This window comes from Gadus macrocephalus, chromosome 18, assembly GCF_031168955.1.
Source record: "Gadus macrocephalus chromosome 18, ASM3116895v1".
Lineage (NCBI taxonomy): Eukaryota > Metazoa > Chordata > Actinopteri > Gadiformes > Gadidae > Gadus > Gadus macrocephalus.
This window is the reverse complement of record NC_082399.1, coordinates 841,990-864,990: the sequence shown is the minus strand read 5'-3', so window position 1 is coordinate 864,990 and position 23,001 is coordinate 841,990. Positions and strand designations below refer to the sequence as shown.

Here is a 23,001-nt window from a genome sequence, read left to right as displayed (position 1 = left end):
AATAATTCGACCTGTTGAGTCGAGGTACTGCGTTCGGCCACCAGGTGGGGTCAGGTGATGAAAGAGGACAGATGAAAGGTGGGTCCCACCACTGATTGAGCAGAGTTGTGTGTTTACCGCCAGGTTCTCAGAACTTCAGAAGCCGACCTCAGCCCGTGTTTGGTGTGATCACTAATCCGGGGGTAGGGAGGGAGAGAGGCAGGCCCTATACTTCTCTCGCTTATAGATGCGAGCACAGTTCCTTTCCTTTGATTCTCTCCAGTCACAGTGATCCTGCACCGCGCGTTCCACTTCACCTCCTGCTGCGTGAAGTCGCTCGTCCCGCAAGAGTTGAAGGTAATTCAAAATTGTATCAATGTTTGTCAATCTTCTCAAAAAGTTGTGTGTCAATTCATTAGCGACTGGATCTTAATCGAAGATGTGTGCTTGTGTTTAAAGTAAACACAAACGAATAGATTATATCAACAAACAAAATGTACGTGCAAAAAAACACATTGATTCCATTTCAATGTGTTTATTATGCTTCTCTTTCAATATTGTTACTTACTTAAGATTAGTTGTTGTTGTTGTTGTAGTTAAAATGTTAGTTTACATTGTATTAAGTCCTGCTCATCTATTTAGTCATCACCTATATCTATAGTCATCTCATCTGTTGTCCGCGCCCAATAAGTTGGCCAAAGGACTTCATACGATTCGATTTGAATAACAGACATGTTGACATACAAATCAATGTTATCTCTATACGTCAGTCAGTGCAAATTACGTCAAGCAGATGATAAACAACACTAACTGCTCTTGTTATCTGATTGCCTATCAAATGTTTGATATGATTAATTCACTAATTGATCAATCATGACTGATTGAAGGAGCTATATATCGCTGTAGTAGGCTAAACAGTTTGAGATAATCACATACTAACCGTCCTGGCTCTGGCTCTCTTGGTCCTGGTTGGGACCAGCATCGGGCAGAGGAGACGCTTCATAGACGGGCCAGGCGATACATAATGTTATTTTACTGTTTTAATTTGATCTTATCTCCTGATACCTTACTGTTGTACTGTGTGCAATTTGCAAAGAGTTTTTTGTCATTTTATTATCGATCTGAGCTGCCCTTTACTCTAAACGTAAATAACTAGTATTTGCGCACAGGTCCTATCAATGATCAACAGGGATTTGGCAGAGCTCCCTGTTTCAGGTTGTCTGGGACCGTTTTTAAATCGGTGGTGAGCTAACAGTTTTTGTGGGTCCACCGTGGTTGTTGTTCAGCAGATGGTAGAACACTGTTGGACCCCCATAGACTATGTGTACTGAATGTTCCAATTAGATTAAATTACATTTTATTTGTATGGCCATTAATCACCGTCACAGTCTCAAAGGGCTTAACAGGCTAACTATTGGATATAAACTTATAAACAGACGTAATCATGTCTGTAATCAATCATGACATCATGTTCAGAATGATTGTTAGGATTGAATCCGTTTCTGTATAAAGACTGACTCATACAAGGCTAATATTTATCTGGAAGGGTGGCGACTAAAACCATTGTCTGGACTGGGTGATGTGGTTTCACTCCTTCGAAACGTTTACCCACCGCAACCCAACCCCAGCTCAGAACCCCCCCCCCCCCCCCCCCCCCATCTCCTCTGATCTGTGTGAACAGGAGCAGCCGAGACCGCCAAGCCACCGCCCTGACCAGCCGACTGTCCCACCTTCCCCCTCGGATCCTCTGGACCCAGACCCCTCGCTCTCCCCTCGCTCTCCCCTCGCTCTCCCCTCGCTCTCTCCCCCCTGGCGCCCGGCGCGATGGCGGCCAACAGCAGCGTGGTGCAGGGCTGCGGCCCCAGCGTGGACTCGCTCTACTCCAACCTGTGTGACCTGACGGCAGCGTGGGGCATCGTGCTGGAGGCGCTGGCCGCGGCCGGCGTGGTGCTGTCCCTCGTGCTCTTCATCTCGCTGCTGGCCGGCATTCCCTTCATGACGGACAAGAACCAGCGGAGCTCGCTGGGGCTGCACGCCTGCTTCCTGGTCTCCACGCTGGGCCTCTTCTGCCTGACCTTCGCCTTCATCGTGGGGAAGGACTTCGCCACATGCGCCTCGCGGCGTTTCCTCTTCGGCGTGCTGTTCGCCGGCTGCTTCTCCTGCCTGCTGATGCAGTCGGTGCAGCTCAACGTCCTGGCCAGGCGGACCGAAGGGCCCCGGGGGTGGGCCCTGGTCCTGGGGGCCGCGGGGCTGTTCCTGGTGGAGGCCATCATCAACACCGAGTGGCTCATCATCACGGTGGTGCGCTACCCGCTGGCGCCGCTCAACGCCACGGCGGCGCTGGGCCGCGCCTCGGCCACGCCCTGCAACATCGCCAACGAGGACTTGGTCATGGCGCTGATCTACGTGATGGCGCTGATCGCCGCGCTGGTCCTCGGCAGCCTGGCGGCCATGGGGGGTCCGCACAAGCAGTGGAGGGGCCAGGCGGCCGGGCTGCTGCTGATCAGCCTGCTCTCCGCGGGCATCTGGGCGGCCTGGATCGCCATGTACGTCTACGGCAACGACCGGCACGGGAGCGGCCCGCAGTGGGACGACCCCACCCTGGCCATCGCCCTGGTGGCCAGCGGCTGGGTGTTCCTGCTCCTCCACACCGTCCCGGAGGTGTGCTGCTGGGGGGCGGCGGAGGACAGCCAGGAGAGCTTCCCGGAGGACGCGTACCCCAGCCGGGCGGTGGGCTACGAGACTATCCTGAAGGAGCAGAGCTCCCAGAACATGTTCATGGAGAACAAGGCCTTCTCCATGGACGAGCCCGGCCAGGGGAACAAAGGTACGAGCTCCAGCTCTAACGTTTGACTCTCAGTGTGTTGGAGTCCGTAGGTCTGCTGAAGGGAACTTTACCCTTTCTTTGTTATGTATGCTCATTGGAAATCACTAATAGGGTATAACATACTAACTAGAACTAGGACTCGAACTGCTTCGCTTCCTCTTTTCATTGCCATCCATGTGTGTCCCTGACAGAGAACACTCCAGTATACACTCTTTTTACACTCCTCCATTTCCATGAAAGTACATTGAAGTCCAAACAGTGGAGTCACCAGCTAATGAGAGCTGGTCATCATTCACTACTCAGTGAGGAATGTTACATCCACATGACTTATCAATCATTAATCAGAAGGACTGTACGGTCCATTGGCCCGCAACGGGTGGGGCCTTCTGATGGTTGAGGGTGGGGTCTTCTGATGGTTGAGGGTGGGGTCTTTGAGGTGGTTAAGGGTGAGGTCTGTTGGACAGTAAGAGGTGAGGCCTTCTGATGGTTGAGGGTGGGGTCTTAGAGGTGGTTAAGGGTGAGGTCTGTTGGACAGTAAGGGGTGAGTCCTATTGGATGTTTAAGGGAGGGTTCTATTGGATGATAAAGAGTGACTCATATTGGTTGGGGGAGGGTTTGATTGGATGGAAGGGCGAGTTTTATGCGGTGGTAAAGGGGAGGTCTATTTTATGGAATGGTGACGTCTATTGGATGGTTAAGGGTGAGGTCCATTGGATGATAAAGAGTGAGTCCTATTGGGTGATAAAGAGTGAGTCCTATTGGGTGATAAAGGGTGAGGTCCATTGGACAGTGAGGGGTTAGGCCTGTTGGGTGGCGAAGGGTTCCGCCAATCGGTCCTTGAGGAATATCCCGTTCGACCGGTCTCGGGGAAACGTCCACTCTGTTAACATTTTTAATCCACGTGAATTAATAATCAGTAACGAAATTAATAATCAATAACACACTTCTTATGGACGTCTGACCACTGCAGGACAAACACTAAGTCCGTGGGGGCTGACTCTGTTGTCCGTTCTGTTGCATCTACAGTATTTGATATGCTGACCTTTTAGCAATTGGTTTACGATCCGGTGAAAGCCAGACCCCCAGACCCCGGACTGGAAGTCCTGCTGACCGGGCATTCGTCCCCTCAGCACCCAGGCTTTGATGTTCCCCAGAGGGGCTTATAGAGGCGCGGGCTGGCGTAGACCTGGGCGGTGTATTCAGATGGTAATGCAGGCGGTGCTGATCAATGAGGGCGGCCGTTGGCACGGAAGCTGTGGCGTAGAGGGTTCTGCCGGCCGGACCTCATTGTTGGGCACGGTGGGATTAGCATTGAGCAACAACAACCACACGTGTATGGCTCCTGCTCATACCGGCAAATATTTGATGGCCATTCATTGACAGAATTATGTTAATCCATATGATATAACTAAATCATTTACTACTCGGATCGATTTTTGATGGACAAGGACGATGTATTCGATTGACAAACCTTTGATTGATAGTAAAACTAGAATAAAGTAAAGCAACAACCTGAGTCCCTAAAGCGCATTCCGGATCCTAATGGTCCAGGGAGCGACCCAAAGTCCCCAGTCCTCCGCGTTAATGAGTGTCCCCCCCCCCCCCCCCCCCCCCACACACACACACCGCTCCCTGATCCCCTCGGGAAACCGTTTGTCGTTGCCAACGCAGCCGTCTCCATGGCGACCAAGCATGGCGGTGTCTCATCCAGGCTAGAGGTTTCACCCTCTCACCTGAGGAGACACAACGGTCTCACCTGACAGCTGTCTGCTTACCACTAGTGTCAAAACAACATGCTGCACTTGTAGCTCTCTCTCTCTCTCTCTCTCTCTCTCTCTCTCTCTCTCTCTCTCTCTCTCTCTCTCTCTCTCTCTCTCTCTCTCTCTCTCTCTCTCTCTCTCTCTCTCACTCCGGTGATTAAGAACACATCCCCGGCGTCTGTCACACAGAGCTTAAGAGTGAGTGAGAGAGAGCCGGCCTGCTGGGATAACGCTTCTAGGATCTTGATGACATGTCAGTGAAATGGACGGGGGGCAGGGCCGAGGAAGGAACCCCCAGGGCTCGGTTTCCTCAGCGTTTCCTCACCGCTCTCTCTCTGGGGTGCAGGTCTGAAGCCCGTGTCGCCCTACAGCGGGTACAGCGGGCAGCTGCGCAGCTCGGTGTACCAGCCTACGGAGCTGGCCCTCATCAGCCAGGGCCATGTGAGTACGGGGAGCTGGGCCCCACGCACACACGGGACACCTGTACACACAGTAGGTTTAATGTGGTATACACAGCCCCGGGACACGGTTACACACACACGCACACACACAGCAAACACACACACACACACACACACTGCAAGCACACACGCACACACTGCAACACACACACACACACACACACACTGCAAGCACACACTGAAACACACACACACACTACAAACACACACACACACACTGCAAACACACACGCACACACTGCAACACACACACACTGCAAACACAAAGACACAAACACTGCAAACACTCACACACACACACGCACTGCAAACACACACACACTGCAAACACACACACACACACTGCAAATACACACACACACACACACTGCAAACACACACACTGCAAACACACACATACACACACACACACACACATACACACACACGCACACACATACACACACACACACACACACGCACATGCACATTGCAAACACGAATCAGGACGTGGATGCCCATCCTTGAGGCCCAGGGCACTGGCCCAGGGCCCTGTCTGGTCTGCTCCCTCACCTCCTCCCTGCCCCCCCCCTCCAGCCCCAGACTGAGCTGTCCTACAACACCATCATCCCCCGGGCCTCCACCGGCTCCCCCGCCCAAAGCGGTGGCAGCACCCCCACCCTGCAGGGCGACAACGGACACGCCCACGGCAACAACGTAGGTCCCCCCCTCTCCGAGCGCCTTGCCGTAGCCATGGCAACCTCCTCTCCAGGTTGCTTTATGAATCAGTCCTTTGTCCCTGCACGTCTTCCTCCTCTCTCTCCACCTCTCCCGTCCGTCTGTCCCCCTGAAGGACCCCTGTCCGTCCTCCGGCTGGTCAGCAGACAGGCCTGACTGGGGCCGGGCTGTTCTGACGGCACCTCCGGTCCTCCTGTCCCCCTCCTCCTCCTCCTCCTCCTCCTCCTCCTCCTCCCCCTCCTCCTCCTCCTCCTCCTCCTCCTCCTCCTCCTCTCCTGCTCTGTCCTGCTGTCCTGTCCTGCTACCCTGCTCTGTCCTCCTGTCCTGTCCTGCTACCCTGCTCTGTCCTCCTCCTGTCCTGCTGTCCTGTCCTCCTCCTGTCCTGCTGTCCTGTCCTCCTGTCCTGTCCTGCTACCCTGTCCTTCTGTCCTGTCCTGCTGTCCTGTCCTCCTGTCCTGTCCTCCTGCTCTGTCCTCCTCTCCTGCTCTGTCCTGCTGTCCTGTCCTGCTGTCCTGTCCTGCTGTCCTGTCCTTCTGTCCTGTCCTCCTCTCCTGTCCTGTCCTCCTCTCCTGTCCTCCTCTTCTGCTCTGTCCTGCTGTCCTGTCCTCCTGTCCTGTCCTGCTACCCTGTCCTTCTGTCCTGTCATGCTGTCCTGCTCCTGATCTGGCAGAACAACAGTCAGTCAGTCTGTGTGTCCTGCTCTTCTCTGCTCCTTCTGCTCTGAGGGTTGCTTTGTTCTTCCAGCTAATCTGAATCATGTTTTGGATGATGAATGTGTTCGGTATTTCCAGGAGCACTTAGCAACATCCTTCGCCTTATCCTGTGTCCCTTGTTGCATCGTGCTGAACAAAGATACGATGAGATTACCTTGAACAACGTGAACGTTTATGACCTCAAACATTTTGTACCTCAAATGAGTTGTATCTTTTGAGATTAACGTGAAAACAAAGTGTGCGTCATTGTTAGTCTCATGTTATAGTTGACTTTTTGTTCATTTTATTTACGCTTTACTCTTGTGTTGCTCTCTGCTCCTTTTAAAGCACTATCATCGTTGTAGGATCACGTGTCTGGCTCTATAAAAATATGTTTTGCTTTGTCATCATCTGCTCATTAGCTCCTAAACATGCTAACCCCTTCTTTCTCCGCCTCTCAGGGGAACGGGCTGCATAAGGCACCCCAGTGGTGAGCCCCGGAGACACGTCCCAGCAGCCCCCAGCCTCAGCCTCCATCAGCCTCCATCAGCCTCCATCAGCCTCCATCAGCCTCCATCAGCCTCCATCCTGGAGCTCGCTTCCCTCCACCCTGTTTACCCACCCACATTATTTTTTCTTGTTTGTTATTTTATAAATATTAGTTTTTCTTAACGCTGCGGCCATCGGTGAAACCCTGAGCTGGTTCTGAAAGGGAGTAACACCACCTTCACACAACATGCCCCCCCTCCACCTCAACCCCTCCACCCGCACAAGAGAACCTCACCGGATCCACATTGATGAGGGGGGGGGGGGGGGGGGAGATAAAGAAAAGCCCCGGCTCAAGCTTCTATTGAAAGGCCCCCCAGCCGGTCGTACCGGGACTGTTGAACGGTCAGATGAACGGACAGATGAACGGACTGTTGAACGGACAGATGAACGGACAGATGAACGGACTGTTGAACGGACAGATGAACGGACTGTTGAACGGACAGATGAACGGTCAGATGAACGGACAGATGAACGGACAGATGAACGGACAGATGAACGGACAGATGAGCGGTCAGATGAACGGACTGTTGAACGGACAGATGGACGGACAGATGAACGGACAGATGAACGGACAGATGAACGGACAGATGAACGGACAGATGAGCGGTCAGATGAACGGACAGATGAACGGACAGATGAACGGTCAGATGAACGGACAGATGAACGGTCAGATGAACGGACAGATGAACGGACTGTTGAACGGACAGATGAACGGTCAGATGAACGGACTGTTGAACGGACAGATGAACGGACAGATGAACGGACAGATGAACGGACTGTTGAACGGACAGATGAACGGACAGATGAACGAACAGATGAACGGTCAGATGAACGGACAGATGAACGGTCAGATAGACGGACAGTTGAACGGACTGTTGAACGGACAGATGAACGGACAGATGAACGGACAGATGAACGGACAGATGGACAGACAGATGGACGGACAGTTGCACGGACAGATGAGGCGTGCGGGGGCTGACAGCTGGGAACCGGGAGGGAGATCACGGCCCTCCTGTACGAAGGACACACTGATAAACACGAGCACCTGCACACAATGGGCACGCAAGCACACAAGTCCACGCGCACAAGCACACACGCACAAACAGGCACACACAGGGTGAGGATGTTCTCAGGCGCGCTTCGGGGCGGTGGAGACGCGCCTCAGCGATGTGGGAGCAGGAGACGTCACGGACACAGAGCCGGGGGTTTGTTGGAGAACTCTGGGGCTGGGGATCGTCTGGAACAGGTTCTGTTCTCACCAGAGAGAGGGTCAAGCATGTGGAGCTGCTCACATATTAACCAGCATGCTGTTCATGATCAGGTTTAGAAATAGATTTCACTTTGTTTTATTTGTGCCTGAACCTGCAGATATCCATAGTTAGTTTAGTTTTAAATATTCAAGTGTAATTATTTTTTTAATTAACTCTTAATTATTCATGGAAGCTGGTCCACATACATATTTAAAGGTTGGGTATGGAATTCGCTTTTTTGGCCATTTTTGCAAAATTACTTGAAATCCTTATCATAACCCACTTACAGCCACTGAGTTAGAAGTACTGACATGAAAATTAAACAAGTCAATCATCTGTGGAACGGGCAGGGCTCGAAAAACTCCAGCCAATGATTTCCATTGCCACCGAGTTGCATTGGACAGTAAGTACGTCAATCAAACGGTCGTACTGCACTCCCCCTCCCCCGCGCGCGACCCCTTTGTGCACGTACTCAAACCTCGTGACCCAGAGCAAGCTTCTGTTTGTTGTTATCCTGCGGTAGCTACTGGAGCTAGCTAACTAGCAAATGACTCGCTCTCGCGCATCTGTGTTCGCTCGTGCATGATTGCGCGTCCATGTACTTGGAATGGGTGGAGTCAGAGTCAGCGTTGAAGGAGAGGGGGTAGGACCATTTGAGTTGTGTATTTTCAAAATCTGCTGGCATTTCGCAAATCCCATACCCAACCTTTAAGACACAATAATATATACCATTATATTTCATCTGAACAACCTTGAGCTACATGCCTTAGCCTTATTCCATCCTTCTGGCTTTTTCAATCCAAATAAATATTGTTCTTTGAATCAGCAGTGAAAGTATGTTTTTATTTTGGCCAGGTGCCTCAAAAGACGTCAAAGAGTAATCATTGAGCATGTAAATGGAGAATTATACCGAGGTGGAAATATAACCTCTGTTCGCTGAAAGATGGAATCTGAAAATGTCCTGGGTCAATTTATTTTTAAGTGGAGGCAGTCTCCTTTCTCTTGCTCTATCCCAATATGTTTTTCATTCCCATCTGTGGTACAGCTGTGCCCTTGGAGTGATTTGAGTGTTCAGACAGAGCAGGCATAATCCAGAATAATGTCAAACAGGTCACCCTGACCACAGCCCACAAAACGACCTGTTTAGGCCAGGAGAGGATGACCGTATGATATAATGGGAACCAGTTCAGCCACATGATGAGTTGTGGTAAAGTGTTGACTGGACTTCTGACGTATAAATCGAGAACTAGTTTTATTTGGAACAAGAGAAGGGTGATGGTTTTGTTGGGGTTTGTTTATCACACACTATAAACCTGTTTTTCCTCAATACCAGTTTGTGATAAGCACAATTTATCACACGCAAAATCATCCTCTCACACGCCCTGTTGACAGTTACCTACGTACTGGAACCTGGACAGCAGAGGAACGTTTACAGCATGGATATGACAAGGAGGTGGACCCATGAACGTTTACAGATCAGATTGAGATTTGTTTCTGTGTTGAACACAAACATTTCGCCCTCTTTCATTTTCACTCTCTTCGGTTTAATCTGGAAATATTTAACGCTAAAGAAGGCAATTAGGGGAAGCAAGCCAGAGTGGCGGAGCTGATTGATTTGATTGCTGCTCGGGATGCAAAGAGAATTTGGCAAATGACAAAAATGCTGCTTGAATAGATTGCCTAGCGTAGCTTTAATTGACAAAATGACTATCGAATCAATACGCCACGAGAGGTTTTGGTTTGCAGTGATTTAATAACAGCTGTGGTTGGTTGTTAGGCACGTCAACAAGCAGATTGTCTCATAGTTTTATTTCATAACAGCTTTTATAAAACTGAGTCACGGGTGTGTTTACAGAGTATTTTACGGCTTTGTGACGATCGGAATCAATCATCGAACTCTCTGTGTTAACCCAAATGGAGCATGTACTGGATATGTAATAGAGAGAGCGAACATACGTAAGGTTTCACTGGAAGCAGGGTTTGCATAACGCAGTTATGTCAATATGCATTTTTCAAGTATCCAATTTTCACTGGACACCTCACAATCTAGGCAACTGTTGATTCAGTAGAGATTAGGGGTGGTGTGTGTGTGTGTGTGTGTGTGTGTGTGTGTGTGTGTGTGTGTGTGTGTGTGTGTGTGTGTGTGTGTGTTTCCAGCTATGACACATGATGTAGTGCTGCTGCTCTCCCTTTCCTACCACAGCCCGGCTGAGGTGTGACTGTTGAGCACACACCTGGGAAGCTGTGTCATTGTTTGTGTTTTAACAAAATGGCCGTGTGTTTTATACTTTTGACTGTGGGGCTGAAACAGTATATTTCAGCCCCATATTTCGGTTACTCTCTCAATCTTTCCCTTATGTCTTCTCTCTCATTGTTTGCCTGTGTCTCCCTCCCAATGCCCCCCCCTCCCCCCGAGGTACGTCAGGTGTGGTGACGGTCACATTTCAGCCCCCGCACCATCTGTGTCAGGCTGGGGTCTCTGAGGTACAGCTGGCCTGCGCGTCACCGGTTCTCCACCCCGGTGATTCCCCCCCTTCTCCCCCTTCTGCTCTGCCCTGATAACCCCCGCTTCCTCCCCCGCAAATAAGGAAAACAAAGAGGCTGAATCAGAACCCTGATGGAGCTTCTGCCGGACCCCAAGGCGGCAAGGTGGTGTTTAGTTTGGCCCGTCCTGCGTTGTGTGACAGAAGGAATGCAGAGAGGCGATGCCGCTGCTGCAGGCAGATAAGAGGCAGCAGGAGCCCGGTCAGACGCACTGTCTGTTCCCCGCTGGGAGGAGACGGGAGGGTTCTTCTGCTGCGCCAGCAGGACATTTAATACTCCTGCATGACGTCGTAGTAGTTACGTCTTTTATTTATTTTTAAACCTCTTTTTGTAATGTTCAGGGAAAAGGTGTCAGAAACTACAATAATTAAGTTTGAGTCTGCAGCTTTTTTACCCCACAGCACCCGTGTGTTTGAGAGTGTTTGTGTCTGTGTTTGAGAAAGTGGGTTTGAGAGTGAGGTGGGGGAGGGGGGGGGGGGGGGTGTAACACTTAATTATTTTGTTACCATACTGCAGCCTTGTTGTAGAACGAAAAATGAGACCAAAATATGATATTGGCTGCCAGAATGCAACAGACTGCAATATATTTTGCACATGCATGCCTCAACAATTTTAATTTCAGGCATCAATATGCGATGTGAAATCATGCATTTATTACAATAATACTGTGTCAAAACAAACTTGTTAAATGTGACTTTTAAACGCTTCAATATTTTGACATTAGTCGGAACAAGTGTGAATAACCCAAGGTGAACCCAAACTGCTGAACCAAACCCATGGCAGGATCTGTTGACCAGTTTCTACTGGTGACAAACTAACCCAGACACGGGAAGCATTGCAGAGCAATCCCCTCTGAGCGTTGGCCACACTACCTGGTCTGTTTGTCGTGATGGAGGAGGATGAAGAGGACGTCCTGTCTTTAGGGTGATGCATGTCCCTCGTCTTCAGGGATCTACGAGACAAGATCCTGGAAAGCCATGTCGGAGGGGTTACAAAGCTCTTACTGTGAGCTAATTAGCCGCTACCTGGTGATAGCAGACAACACACACACACACACACACACACACACACACGCACACGCACACATACTCCCTATTAGATAACACACACACACACACACACACACACACACTCCCTGGTACACAACACACACACACACGCACACATACTCCCTATTAGATAACACACACACACACACACACACACACACACACACACACACACACACACACACACACACACACACACACACACTCCCTAGTACATATCACACACACACACAGTCCCTGGTACACAATGCACACACGCCATGCAACCATCATTACTGCGTTGCCTCCCTCGCCGTCTGACCCCACCGGGGTTCAGCCGATGCAGACGGAGTCCCGGGAGGTTGCAATCTTTTTTTGCTGTAGATATTCTATGATTGATTTTGATCCTTTAAAGCTCCCGTCCATGCAGCTAGCCTGCCTAAGGATCTGTAGACACAAGCGACTCACAACTAAGTGTGAGCCAAGTGTGTGCCTCAGTGCAATGTGATGAAGTTCACTGGGTATCAATAATACTGGGCTTTAAAATGTTATGTGAGGAAGCAGATGCAGCTAAGTAGAAGGAGTTGGGGGCACAAGGATGTTAAAAAAATATGTCACGGGTTAATTAAGTTGTGAATCAATGCATGAGACTATAATCGAGTTGCTCTGAGTTGGTTCAGTCCTTTATTTATATTTAGAACTCTGGCGTTTCTCTGATGGTACGACTTCGCCAATGCACAGGGCACATGAAACGCCTCTCTCCCTGTATCTTCCCATCTCCCCCCAGCCATAAAATACATGGAATCTAAATGCATGAACTATGTAAAAGGAAGAAAAACTAATAAAATTTCCTCCACAGGTGAAAAGGTTACAGAGTGCAGGTTGAATGAAAGCACACCTTCTTGAACCCATGTGCAATGTATACAAACTTCAGGTTGGGGTTCAAACTACAGGTTTTATGGCGCCGCTGGCCGCAGTATTTCCAGCCAGGGCCACGGTCACCTGTATGGATTCTTTGACCCGTTGGCCGTTATAACCAATGATTTACTAACACCCATCAACGCTCTGTAGAGCACCTGGCCTGTGAGACAACAGTGAGTGGCTGGTCTCGTTTAACGAGGTTTGTCGACTCTCTGATATTATTAACGAACCGAAACTTGCTCTTACATTTTCTGTCCCGTTCAGATATGAATAGATTAACGATGGAGAAGGAAATGCAGAATGAAATTTTAATGTATTAACCCAGACATGTTTACTCGACACATCCTAAACTGAAAGCTCTTCGTGATCATCCTTCAATGGCCTACACCTGTGATGATCACAGCTCAACTCATCTTTGCTGCTCCTTGTTTTTCTATTATATCCCCAGACGCAATCGTGTGCTGTATTGTGTTTCATCCTGATGTTGGTAGGACTGACAATGTTGTGTGCTTTTTTTTCGTCACCAACTTTGGTGCAAAAAATGACATTGCTAATAACATTTAGAGCATTTAGCAGACACTTTTATCCTAAGCCACTTCATTAATTATTAAACAATCATTACATTTGTCAGAAGAAAGAGAAACAATATATCGCTGTCGGGGCTCTAATGATATACTTTACCGCTTCTCACCGGCTTAACTTTTCAATCCCTTACATTAGAGGCTTCCATTGATTTGTCTGTGATTGCTATCAGCTTTGAATGTGAGGAGTATATGTGATTGTCATATCGAAGGGGCTTTCAGGTGCGCCGCGCCGCCCTGGAGAGCACTTTGTTTCTGCAGAGGCAGAACACTGCGCTCTTTGTGAGCCGCTGAACAAAGCGGGAGCTGTGTGTCCGCCAGGAGGATGGCCACCTGAGCACCACCACTCTGCCCTGCTGCAGGTTTTGTCTTCGCTCAGGCTCACATCTGAGCTTATCGTGGCTGAATTCACCAAAAAATAACAATAAGGGAGGATTTGATTAATTAACAGGTTAATTAAGGTGCACTACACATTCCAAATACAGCATTGAGATCTCTAGGATTACACAGGTGGTCCAAAAGAAACTGCTAGGTCACTGGAAAAATACTAGAGGTAATCTGAGGGTAATCTAACAACGATGTCGTTGTGAATCAGAAATCCGAAAAGCATTTTTTACTGCCAGCATTTCTAATGCACTTTGGAAAGCACAAACACGTTGAGTGGTGCAGCTCAAGGCTTCAAACGTAGGGAATGTGCGCGACTATTTTTAGCAGTAGGCCTACTGTGAGGCATTGTGTTTCACAACTCTGATCAAAAGCCCAAGCAGAGTGTGAGGCATGAGTGACTTTCCCTGAAGCAATCCAATAAAATCGCACCTTCACCAATTAGGAAGGTGTTTTTCCAAGGGCAAACTGCGGACAGAGCAATACTTTGGAATGACATAACTACGTACCCCTTCACTCACAAGCAAACACACACACACACACACAAACATTCACACACCCACACACACACACACCCACACACACACACACACACACACACACACACACACACACACACACACACACACACACACACACACACACACACACACACACACACACACACACAGACACACACACACCGCCCATACGTTTCATGTGCTAAGGTTGTGCGTTTTCGTCGGGGAGAAACATTGACAGAACGCTGCCCAGGTCACATGTCAGCGCGGGCCGTCCCGGAGCTGTAGAAAGAGGAGCCCTCTCCATTCTTCTCTGGCTGCATACCGGACATTACTCGGGCGCCGGTGTGCGGACCGACCCAAGGTAGCGGAGAGCAGGGGTGGTGTTGCATCACGTCAGCCCAAGGAGAGTCCATGTGAATGATTGGTCAGCTCCTCTTTGTCACAACGACTATTATTACGACTCCTACTACGATTACTACTACTGCTACTACTACTAGCACTACTGATCCTACTACTATACTACTACTACTACTACTGCTTCTACTACCACCCCTACTATTATTATTATGATTTTTATATATTTCTTATGATTATTGTATCATCATAATAATCATATACTGATGAATATAATACTGTCATACCAATTACAACTGCAAAAGCTATTTCTGCTATTGAACAGGACAATAATATCATCATGATTAAAACAATATTATCAATCCTTATAATTCATATCAAGAACAAATTAATAATATCAAAAAATACAACAGGGTTCCTACATGCATCATCATATGACCGCTTCACCACAGAAGAGGAAGATGAAGATGACAAACCCTGATCATCATCCCTGGGTGAGGGTCCTTCGCTGCCTCCATTGGGATGATAACCAATAGGATTACCTCCCAATCCTACCTCCTCCTTTACCTTATTGCCAGCTCATTTCCAAGGCCTTTTTATACATTATCCTGGTCCCCTCGAGATAACTCCTCTCTCCAATGAAAAGGTTGTATGTCAGGTCACAATTTATACTGCACTATAGCCAAAAAGGCTTGTACTGAGGTTGAGTCCTTCCCTAATTACTTTATTGTGTGGATTCCTTTATCTGCCTTGTCTTCTTTCAACATGTCCACTTCCTCACACAGTGTGTTGTAAATCAACATGGCCTCTCTCACCTTGACAAGGCTTTGTCCATGGCCAACCCATAAAGGTCCCTCTCATATCTTTGTTTTCTTGTATCAGACCTAAATCCTCTGATGTTTCTGCCTATACAGTTTCACTAGAAGTTGTACGATAAGCATCCTGAACACCAATTGCTTCTCTGAGGTGCTGACAGGCTGACAGTGTATAACTTAACCAGATGCTTGCCTCAATTTGATCCTATGTGATTCCATAAAGGGATATTAATACAATGATATATCAACTTATCTAAGAAGGCATTGGACCAACCTTTTTTTTTTTGGATACTTTGTGGTCTCATTTAAAAATATGCCAGCATGATTGATTCATGTAAAAATTTACCATAAGTTAGCTGGTTAGTTATCAAACTAGTTTGTCTGTCATTTAGCTAGCTAGTTAGTTAGTTATCAAACTAGTTTTTCGATAATTTAGCTAGTTAGTTAATTAGTAAGCTTGTTAGTTAGCTATTTAGTTAGTCTGTTATCTAGCTAGTTATATATTCAGCTAGATAATGACTTTGTTACCAATTACTAGTTACCTACTAACTTAGAAACGTAGTCCTGGATCTCTGTGTTCACCAGGGGTATGAGTCCTGTCCTGTTGTTCCACAGCACTAGAAAGATAAGGTAACCAGAAGACACACAACTGCTATCACCAGCCTAGCAGCACCTGCTGCGTTTCCATGGAGTCACGCAAACATGGAGGTCCACAGGGACCCCCCCCTGCCGAACACAACGGGCCTTTCAACTGTCATGCACACACGTGAAGACTCAGAGCACAAGGGCACTCAGGCACGTTTTCAAAGTAAACACACATTATCGTTGGTTCCATCCTGACCGACAGACAGAAAGACAGACACACACAGGCATGCACTCACACAGAGACACAGACAGACAGACAGCCAGACAGCCAGACAGACAGCCAGACAGCCAGACAGCCAGACAGACAGACAGACAGACAGACAGACAGGCACACACACACACACGCACACGCACGCACGCACACACACACACACACACACACACACACACACACACACACACACACACACACACACACACACACACACACACACACACACACACACACACACACACACACACACAGAGAGCTTATACCAATTTCACAAGAACAATTTGCTTTACTCTTTCATTGCAGCCGAACCATATGTAACATCCGTGAACATCCCGATGTGAAGTATTCATAACAAACGTTAATTAAACAAATATTTTCAACAGTGACCGCCGCACAGAATTGTCCTTGTGTTTTCAAGGACCAAAACCCAGCGGGGTTAAAAAAAATGAAAGTAAATAAAGAACGCCTATAGCAATACATTTAGCGACATCTGGTGGCTGGAGACGGAAATCACAACTACATTCTAGAGGGCGGTCCCTCTAATGGCTTCTAGTGTTCTGATTGGTTCAGATAATGGCAGCCTTCCGTGTCATTGGACCCTCGATTTTCCTTCCGCCAATCAGCGTTTGTTTTTAACCTTGCTGTATTGTTTAATATGACATCAGCTTCATGGGCCGAAACGATATGCGTCTGGTTTTAATCTGAAGACATTATTTTAGGGTAAACATGAACTATTGTCGTTTAGCGGTACCTCATCTGAACACCAGCATGCTGCGTTTGGGGGCGGATATCGTCAGATCGTCGTCATGTTTCCACAAGGTCGGTGGTTAGCCACAAGCTAGCCTCCATGGATGGACTCATTCATGAACATAAGTATAAAACATCAAATCTGATTGTGTTTAATGGTGATCTACTCACGGATATATCAACACTACGCTCATCTTCTTCGTGGGCATACATGACCTAATCATTTGTCATGTATGAACAACTTTCTGTGAAGTGTGAAGCTCTGCATCACTTCAGAAGAAGAGACATGGAGAGCTTCACAGACTGGGCATAGAAAGAGGATGACCTGAGCTGTCCTTAGATACAATTCTAGTGAGTTTATCAACATTAAATGCCATCGGTTAAGAATTATGTTTTCATGAATATGTCATTCCATGGAGGGAGTTGTGCCCTAATATGGACATCCTCCTAGTCGCTATATTGATCACCTTTAAATAGTGCATTTGGTATTAATCCTCATCCATTGAAAGCGATACGGTCTCAGTCAAAGTAGTCACACTCATTCATATTGGTATTTTAAAAGTGTGAATATCTTTCAGAAAGCTTTTAAAAGATAGACTTTGAAAGGGTTAAAGGGCTAAAATCATATTTCATGTGTTTTAAATGCACCTGTTTGCGTTGTTATTGTTGCGATGTTCAGCCAAGTTTGTGGTAATTCACAAAAATGTATTTACTTCCTGTTTTCTGTTTTCTTTTCAGCTCTGCGTCCTGCATCCGGTTAATATGAAACACAAAATGGACACTTGTTCCAGAGAGCGTTCCCAAGGCCGGGAGTCCCACGGGGGGAGCGTCCGTAGCCTCAGCTCAGGACCCGCTTCGCCGCCCGCCCCGGGGCTGGGCACCTCCCCCCAGAGCACGGACCCTGAACCCCGCCCGGCCACCCCTCCCTGGAGCCCAGACCAGGGGCCCCCGCCCGCCCCCACCCACTGCTGCATGAGCGGCTGTCACAACTGCGTGTGGATCGAGCACGCGGAGCGGCTGCTGGCCTTCTACCAGGACGGCGGGGACCGGGCGCTGGAGGCCATCGAGGAGAACGTGGTGGACGAGAACCTCAAGGCGTACCTGAAGATGGAGATCAGGCTGCTGAAGAAGCAGTGACGGACGATGGGACTGGGCAGCCGAATGGGCAGCCGAACCCTTGTTGTGGGAGGATTTAGTGCAAGGAGGGTTTTTATGGTCGTACTTTGAATGCACTTTAAATGTCTTATTTTATTAATATATTTTAATGTGTGTCAACTTGGTCGGTTTATTTTCTTATTTGAATCAAGGATTGTGTGAACAGTACACCTGGGTGTGAGAGCAGTCGCCTATAGAAATGCATAGATGCTATAATGTGTCCAAGACTATTACTTCTGTTCCAAATGTGTTTATCCCGCCTAGCTCTCCACAGACCAGTGTTGGGTTGAGTCGTCCAGCGTCTCACGACCCCCCAAAGGGACGCCTGCATTATGTTCCATATTGCAGGCGTCTCTTCATGTCCGTCAATCTTATTGATGCCAACTGCCAACCCCAATGGCTCCTGGTTATCTGTAACCTAAGGCCGTGAACTTCACATTTTTAGACCTTTACATTTCTATTGAATTAAGTGCATTCATTAGTTATCTATTGCCCTCATGGTTCCATCGTGAGTTACATTTAATAATTGCCTGTTTATTTTTTTATTTTTTTATTTATCTATTAAATTATTTGATATTATTTTATTTGATGTGTTAGTCATTCTGCTTTAATCATACTTTATTTGCTGCATAAGGCGATGTCCTGGGGACCACCCAAAGAGGAAGAACGATCAGCATCATTCAAAATGTATAAGAGAGAACATAAGGGAGACGGAGTCTGCCTCTGGCAAATGTGGATTGATTAATAGATCCGTCTGCAGCTAGATCCTGTGGTTTCAGACGCGTGTTCACCCAGAACCACCTGGGGTCGGGCGCCGGGGGCGGCCTCTTGGACCACGCCGCTCCTGATCTTGTTGCATGTGAGTCAGCAGTCCTGTGACAGCAGCAGTGCGCGCGTTATTCCGTATAATCCCAAGGCGGTGGTCATGGTCGCCCGTCCACTAAGGACTGCAGGTATTCTTTGATTTGGTTGGTCCTGCAGTTTGAAAATATGACGCCAGGGTTCAAAGCACATTGAAGACATGCATGGCTCTCATCTATAGTGCTAAGAGATGAGTGGAGCACATTTTGTTATTGTGGGAATTGGAAGCGAGTGACTTCTGAACATGAAGCCATCGTATGCTTGTTGGCTCCTTTGCCAAAAAACGAAATGCCTTTGCCATCCATTTTCTGAAAATCCCATTTGTAAATTTCCATTTACAACTCTAGAGAGCTTATACCAATTTCATCTTACAATTGAGTATGATGGACCTATACTAAAGACATTATTGTCTTTAGTATAGTCCATTGATCAGTTATTAATCATTAATAACTGATTAACCGGTACGGCCTCTGGATCAGAGGACTGTTCTGTTTTTGCGTCACAACTAAGCCGCGACCTCTTTCTGCTGTGATTCACTCTTAACTCACAGCTTAGCAAAGACCGGCGTGTGGGCCAGTCTCGAGGCCCCAACTCATAAACAAATGGACATGCTGGGAAACACTTAAATGAGGGTTACATTTCCGGCCTAACTAATCAGTGTACCATGAAATGCAACTCAATGATGACTGCTCATCGCAAGATGGATTCAGGCAAAGGAGTTCCCCCTGGTTAGCAAATGTTAAAGCAAATGACCAAAAATCATGTACATTTCTAAATAATTTTCTCCCCCCTTCTCGCACACATCCATCCTTCTGTTCTACAGCCACCCACTCCTCATGTCAGGCCGACGGTAAACGCACATAGCAGCCATGGGTGGTGGAGGGAGGTGCATCTATAATCTGCCCGGGGGGACTGGCCCCCGTATAAGAAGCCCTGAGTGCCTCTTCTCTCTCATAGCCAGCGTAGAGACAGACTCCTCTCCTTGAGACTGCAGGGCTGCGCCACTCTCACGCACCACCACAGCAGCTGGTGAGTACACCTGTTGATGCATACCCGCTGTAGAGTTCCATGGATCTGACGGAGCTACGCTCAATTCTTTCGTTCGGTTACCATGGTGACCCGACGACCATGGGGACATTACCCGGGACATTGCCGCTCTTCTTCAGCTAAATTAAAGTCATTAGAATTATACTTCACTCCTACCACAGAACTTTGGTGCAAATTAATATATGAAATAAGGTATTGAGTTAGTTTGTCTCGTCGATTGTTTTATTGTGAATTAACCGTAACTATTACATTTGTGTTAATGTGTAATGTTTGTGAGTTAGTGATTAACATTTGTAAATTGTAATGCTGGTTAATGTTTTAATTGGGCAAAGGAAGCAATATAATTGGTTATTTGCAGGATCAAGTTGGTCACATGTGTTAAACAACTATCTTTATAAATTGATGTATGTTTTTAACCACAGGGGAAGCTTATACAGGTTTGAATAGCAGAATCATTTACCCACATTTTCAATTTGTACATGGCTATCCCAGTGCTGTTATTGCGCACACAATAAGGACTAATCCGGGTGTCAATCTAAAAGATTATTAAATGCCACTCCGGGAGGATGAGATGAGAGGATTGCTGATTTGCATCGTCTGTGCTCACTCAGCAGAAGGGCTGTGTCCTTGCTATAACACGATTATGTTTCTGCTCCTCCATGGGCAGGTGAGAGGGGGAGGGGCAGGCTATTAACTGATGAGGATGAAAATATTACGTCATCTGCATAGAACACGCACTGAGAATCCATCAAATGCAATGTTTATTCAATAAATGATTTTAACTTTTAACTTAATGATGGAATTTGACAAGCAATGATAACCTTTTTCTGCAATGTGACTACACAAAGATGTAATCTTATTGGTATATGTGTATGGGTGATAATGACAAAAATAAATCCTCATGCTGATATTCGTTGTATTTCTCTCATGTTCTCATGGAATAGATTGACAGAGGCAACCTTCCCGGAGGTGTTTGTTAAGTCGCCTACCTGCACACGAGAAGGTCACTCCTCAACATGAATTTGGAGGCCCCCAAAGCAGAAATAAAGTCTGCCACGAGGGTGTCCGGGGGCCCCGCCACACCACGCAAGGGGCCCCCCAAGTTCAAGCAGAGGCAGACTCGGCAATTCAAGAGCAAGCCTCCGAAGAAGGGAATCCAGGGGTGAGTCTCAAAGGGCTTCTCAGGCCAAACACAACACACCCTAACCCGCAGACCTCTTCAAGGCTTCAAGGAACAACTTATTCCAGGGATGGTACAATGTACATCACGGGCAGTCATAATTGGTAGCATAACAAGCAAAGTCAGTAGAAAAGAACATGTGTGACTAAAGGTTTGAATTGCTTCAACAGCTTCGGAGATGACATCCCCGGCATGGAGGGATTGGGCACAGGTAACAAGTCTTTTTGTTATCTAGTTATATATTTTGTTTTGCTTAAACCTGAGCATGATGTAACCTGTGGCGTTTGTCCCTTCAGATATCACGGTCATCTGCCCCTGGGAGGCCTTTAACCACCTGGAGCTGAATGAGCTGGCCAAGTATGGAATCATCTGAGACTCATTTTACCCCCACTTTCCCTTTTGGATTCAAGGCTGCTTCCATGCACTTCAAACCAATCGCCTAAGCCCACCCCATTTCCATATAATGGAATGATAAAAGAAAACCCAAATTATGAACTGCAACAACCGCAAAAAAAAAGAAGAAAAGAAAGAAAAGAAGAAAAAAGTCTGTCTCTTTCCGGTTCCGATCTTTTGATTCTGAAGCTAGGGTTAACGGTCATGCTCATGTAGAATACGTTCCTTTCATTCACTGTGTTTAAGTCAACGCTATATAGCTGTGATTGTACAACCATGTGCACCTTTTCTTTAACTCCGTTCCATACTCTACTTTTCCTCTTCTCTGTGTTTTCAAAGTAACTGCTCCCGGACACATAATGTGAAACTCACGCAACCAAGGTAGCCTCACTTTGAGTAAAACTAACAAACCCAGCTGGGTTCCCGTTTCCTGAGGTTCGGTCCATCCATGCCGACCACATCTCTAATATAGAAGCTGAGTTTTCTAGAGATTGGAAGCACTGTTGACTGTCAAAGAGTGCAATCTGTTCATTAACCCATGCTCATTGCATTTGTTGTCTTTTACTCTTCCTGTAAACCCTGCATCTCCTGTTTCAAGCCTCCATTCACACCAGGGGTCATTTCCATAATGTCCCCATTATTTTTCTATTTTACAAATTTCCAGTGATTTGAAAGTTATTCAGTTTCTCATGTAAACATGTGTGGAAATGTATATTTATGTTTGACTATTTTCTATCTCATCCATCCACATTTTGCTATGTACTGTATATCCATGACAGTGTGATATGTGTAGCTATTTCTCAGCTATGATCTCATGCTCTGACATACCAAGCCCACATGTTATTGGTTTACCCTTGGGGGGTAAAACAGGTTTTCTATTCACCTAGAAAATCTAAATGATCTCAATATTCATTGCAATCATTGAGAACTACATACCACTCTATACAATTTGAAATTCAACTTTGTGCCCAAAATGCTTCCTCCATATTGGTCAACCATGAATATGAATGGATGGAACTATATTATTACATTTAAATGTCAAATTGTTTTTGATTCAATATTTGATCCTTTGCTAACTTGTGTATTCTTTTGATATGAACATGCATACGTTTCTCTTGTGAATGGATCGCAGAAGTGAAGTAGAGAGCAAGATGATGGTTTTAATCCAAGTTGAATTAATGTGATATTGAGCTCTTTTCTCTGCAGGACGAACAAATAAAGCTTTAAAAATAAAACTCCAGGTGTTCAATTCTTTCCATCAGACCTGCCAAGTGTATAATTATGATATTTCAGTGCCTGATATAAATAAGAAATAGAATAAAAAGTCACATCTCTAATAGGCATATAATTGGCAAAACATCAATGACTATTGCAGTAAATGCCTATATTACACA

At 47.0% G+C, this 23,001-nt stretch overlaps 3 protein-coding genes across 6 annotated transcripts; all 3 read left to right on the top strand.

The window, feature by feature from the left end:
* The first annotated feature begins 126 nt into the window (after positions 1 to 126).
* gprc5c (G protein-coupled receptor, class C, group 5, member C) lies at positions 127 to 9,057 on the top strand. The gene is made up of 5 exons (XM_060037741.1): positions 127 to 336; positions 1,661 to 2,806; positions 4,913 to 5,007; positions 5,604 to 5,723; positions 6,898 to 9,057. The coding sequence occupies exons 2-5, from the start codon at positions 1,804 to 1,806 to the stop codon at positions 6,928 to 6,930; spliced, it is 1,251 nt and encodes a 416-aa protein (XP_059893724.1). The 5' UTR covers positions 127 to 336; positions 1,661 to 1,803; the 3' UTR covers positions 6,931 to 9,057.
* Positions 9,058 to 16,831: 7,774 nt separating this feature from the next.
* Positions 16,832 to 18,710, top strand: oxld1 (oxidoreductase-like domain containing 1). Of its 4 annotated transcripts, XM_060037765.1 has the most exons (3): positions 16,832 to 17,097; positions 17,225 to 17,322; positions 17,710 to 18,710. In XM_060037765.1, exon 3 carries the CDS (start codon positions 17,734 to 17,736, stop codon positions 18,106 to 18,108), a length of 375 nt encoding a protein of 124 aa, XP_059893748.1. In that variant the 5' UTR covers positions 16,832 to 17,097; positions 17,225 to 17,322; positions 17,710 to 17,733; the 3' UTR covers positions 18,109 to 18,710. The 4 variants fall into 4 exon arrangements, with proteins under 4 accessions (XP_059893748.1, XP_059893747.1, XP_059893746.1 ...); XM_060037764.1 differs by lacking the exon at positions 17,225 to 17,322 and having other exon boundaries at positions 16,833 to 17,097; XM_060037763.1 differs by lacking the exon at positions 17,225 to 17,322 and having other exon boundaries at positions 16,837 to 17,043.
* A 739-nt stretch (positions 18,711 to 19,449) lies between these two features.
* Positions 19,450 to 22,842, top strand: pde6gb (phosphodiesterase 6G, cGMP-specific, rod, gamma, paralog b). The gene is made up of 4 exons (XM_060037767.1): positions 19,450 to 20,016; positions 20,979 to 21,196; positions 21,385 to 21,425; positions 21,511 to 22,842. The coding sequence occupies exons 2-4, from the start codon at positions 21,051 to 21,053 to the stop codon at positions 21,585 to 21,587; spliced, it is 264 nt and encodes an 87-aa protein (XP_059893750.1). The 5' UTR covers positions 19,450 to 20,016; positions 20,979 to 21,050; the 3' UTR covers positions 21,588 to 22,842.
* Positions 22,843 to 23,001: the final 159 nt, after the last annotated feature.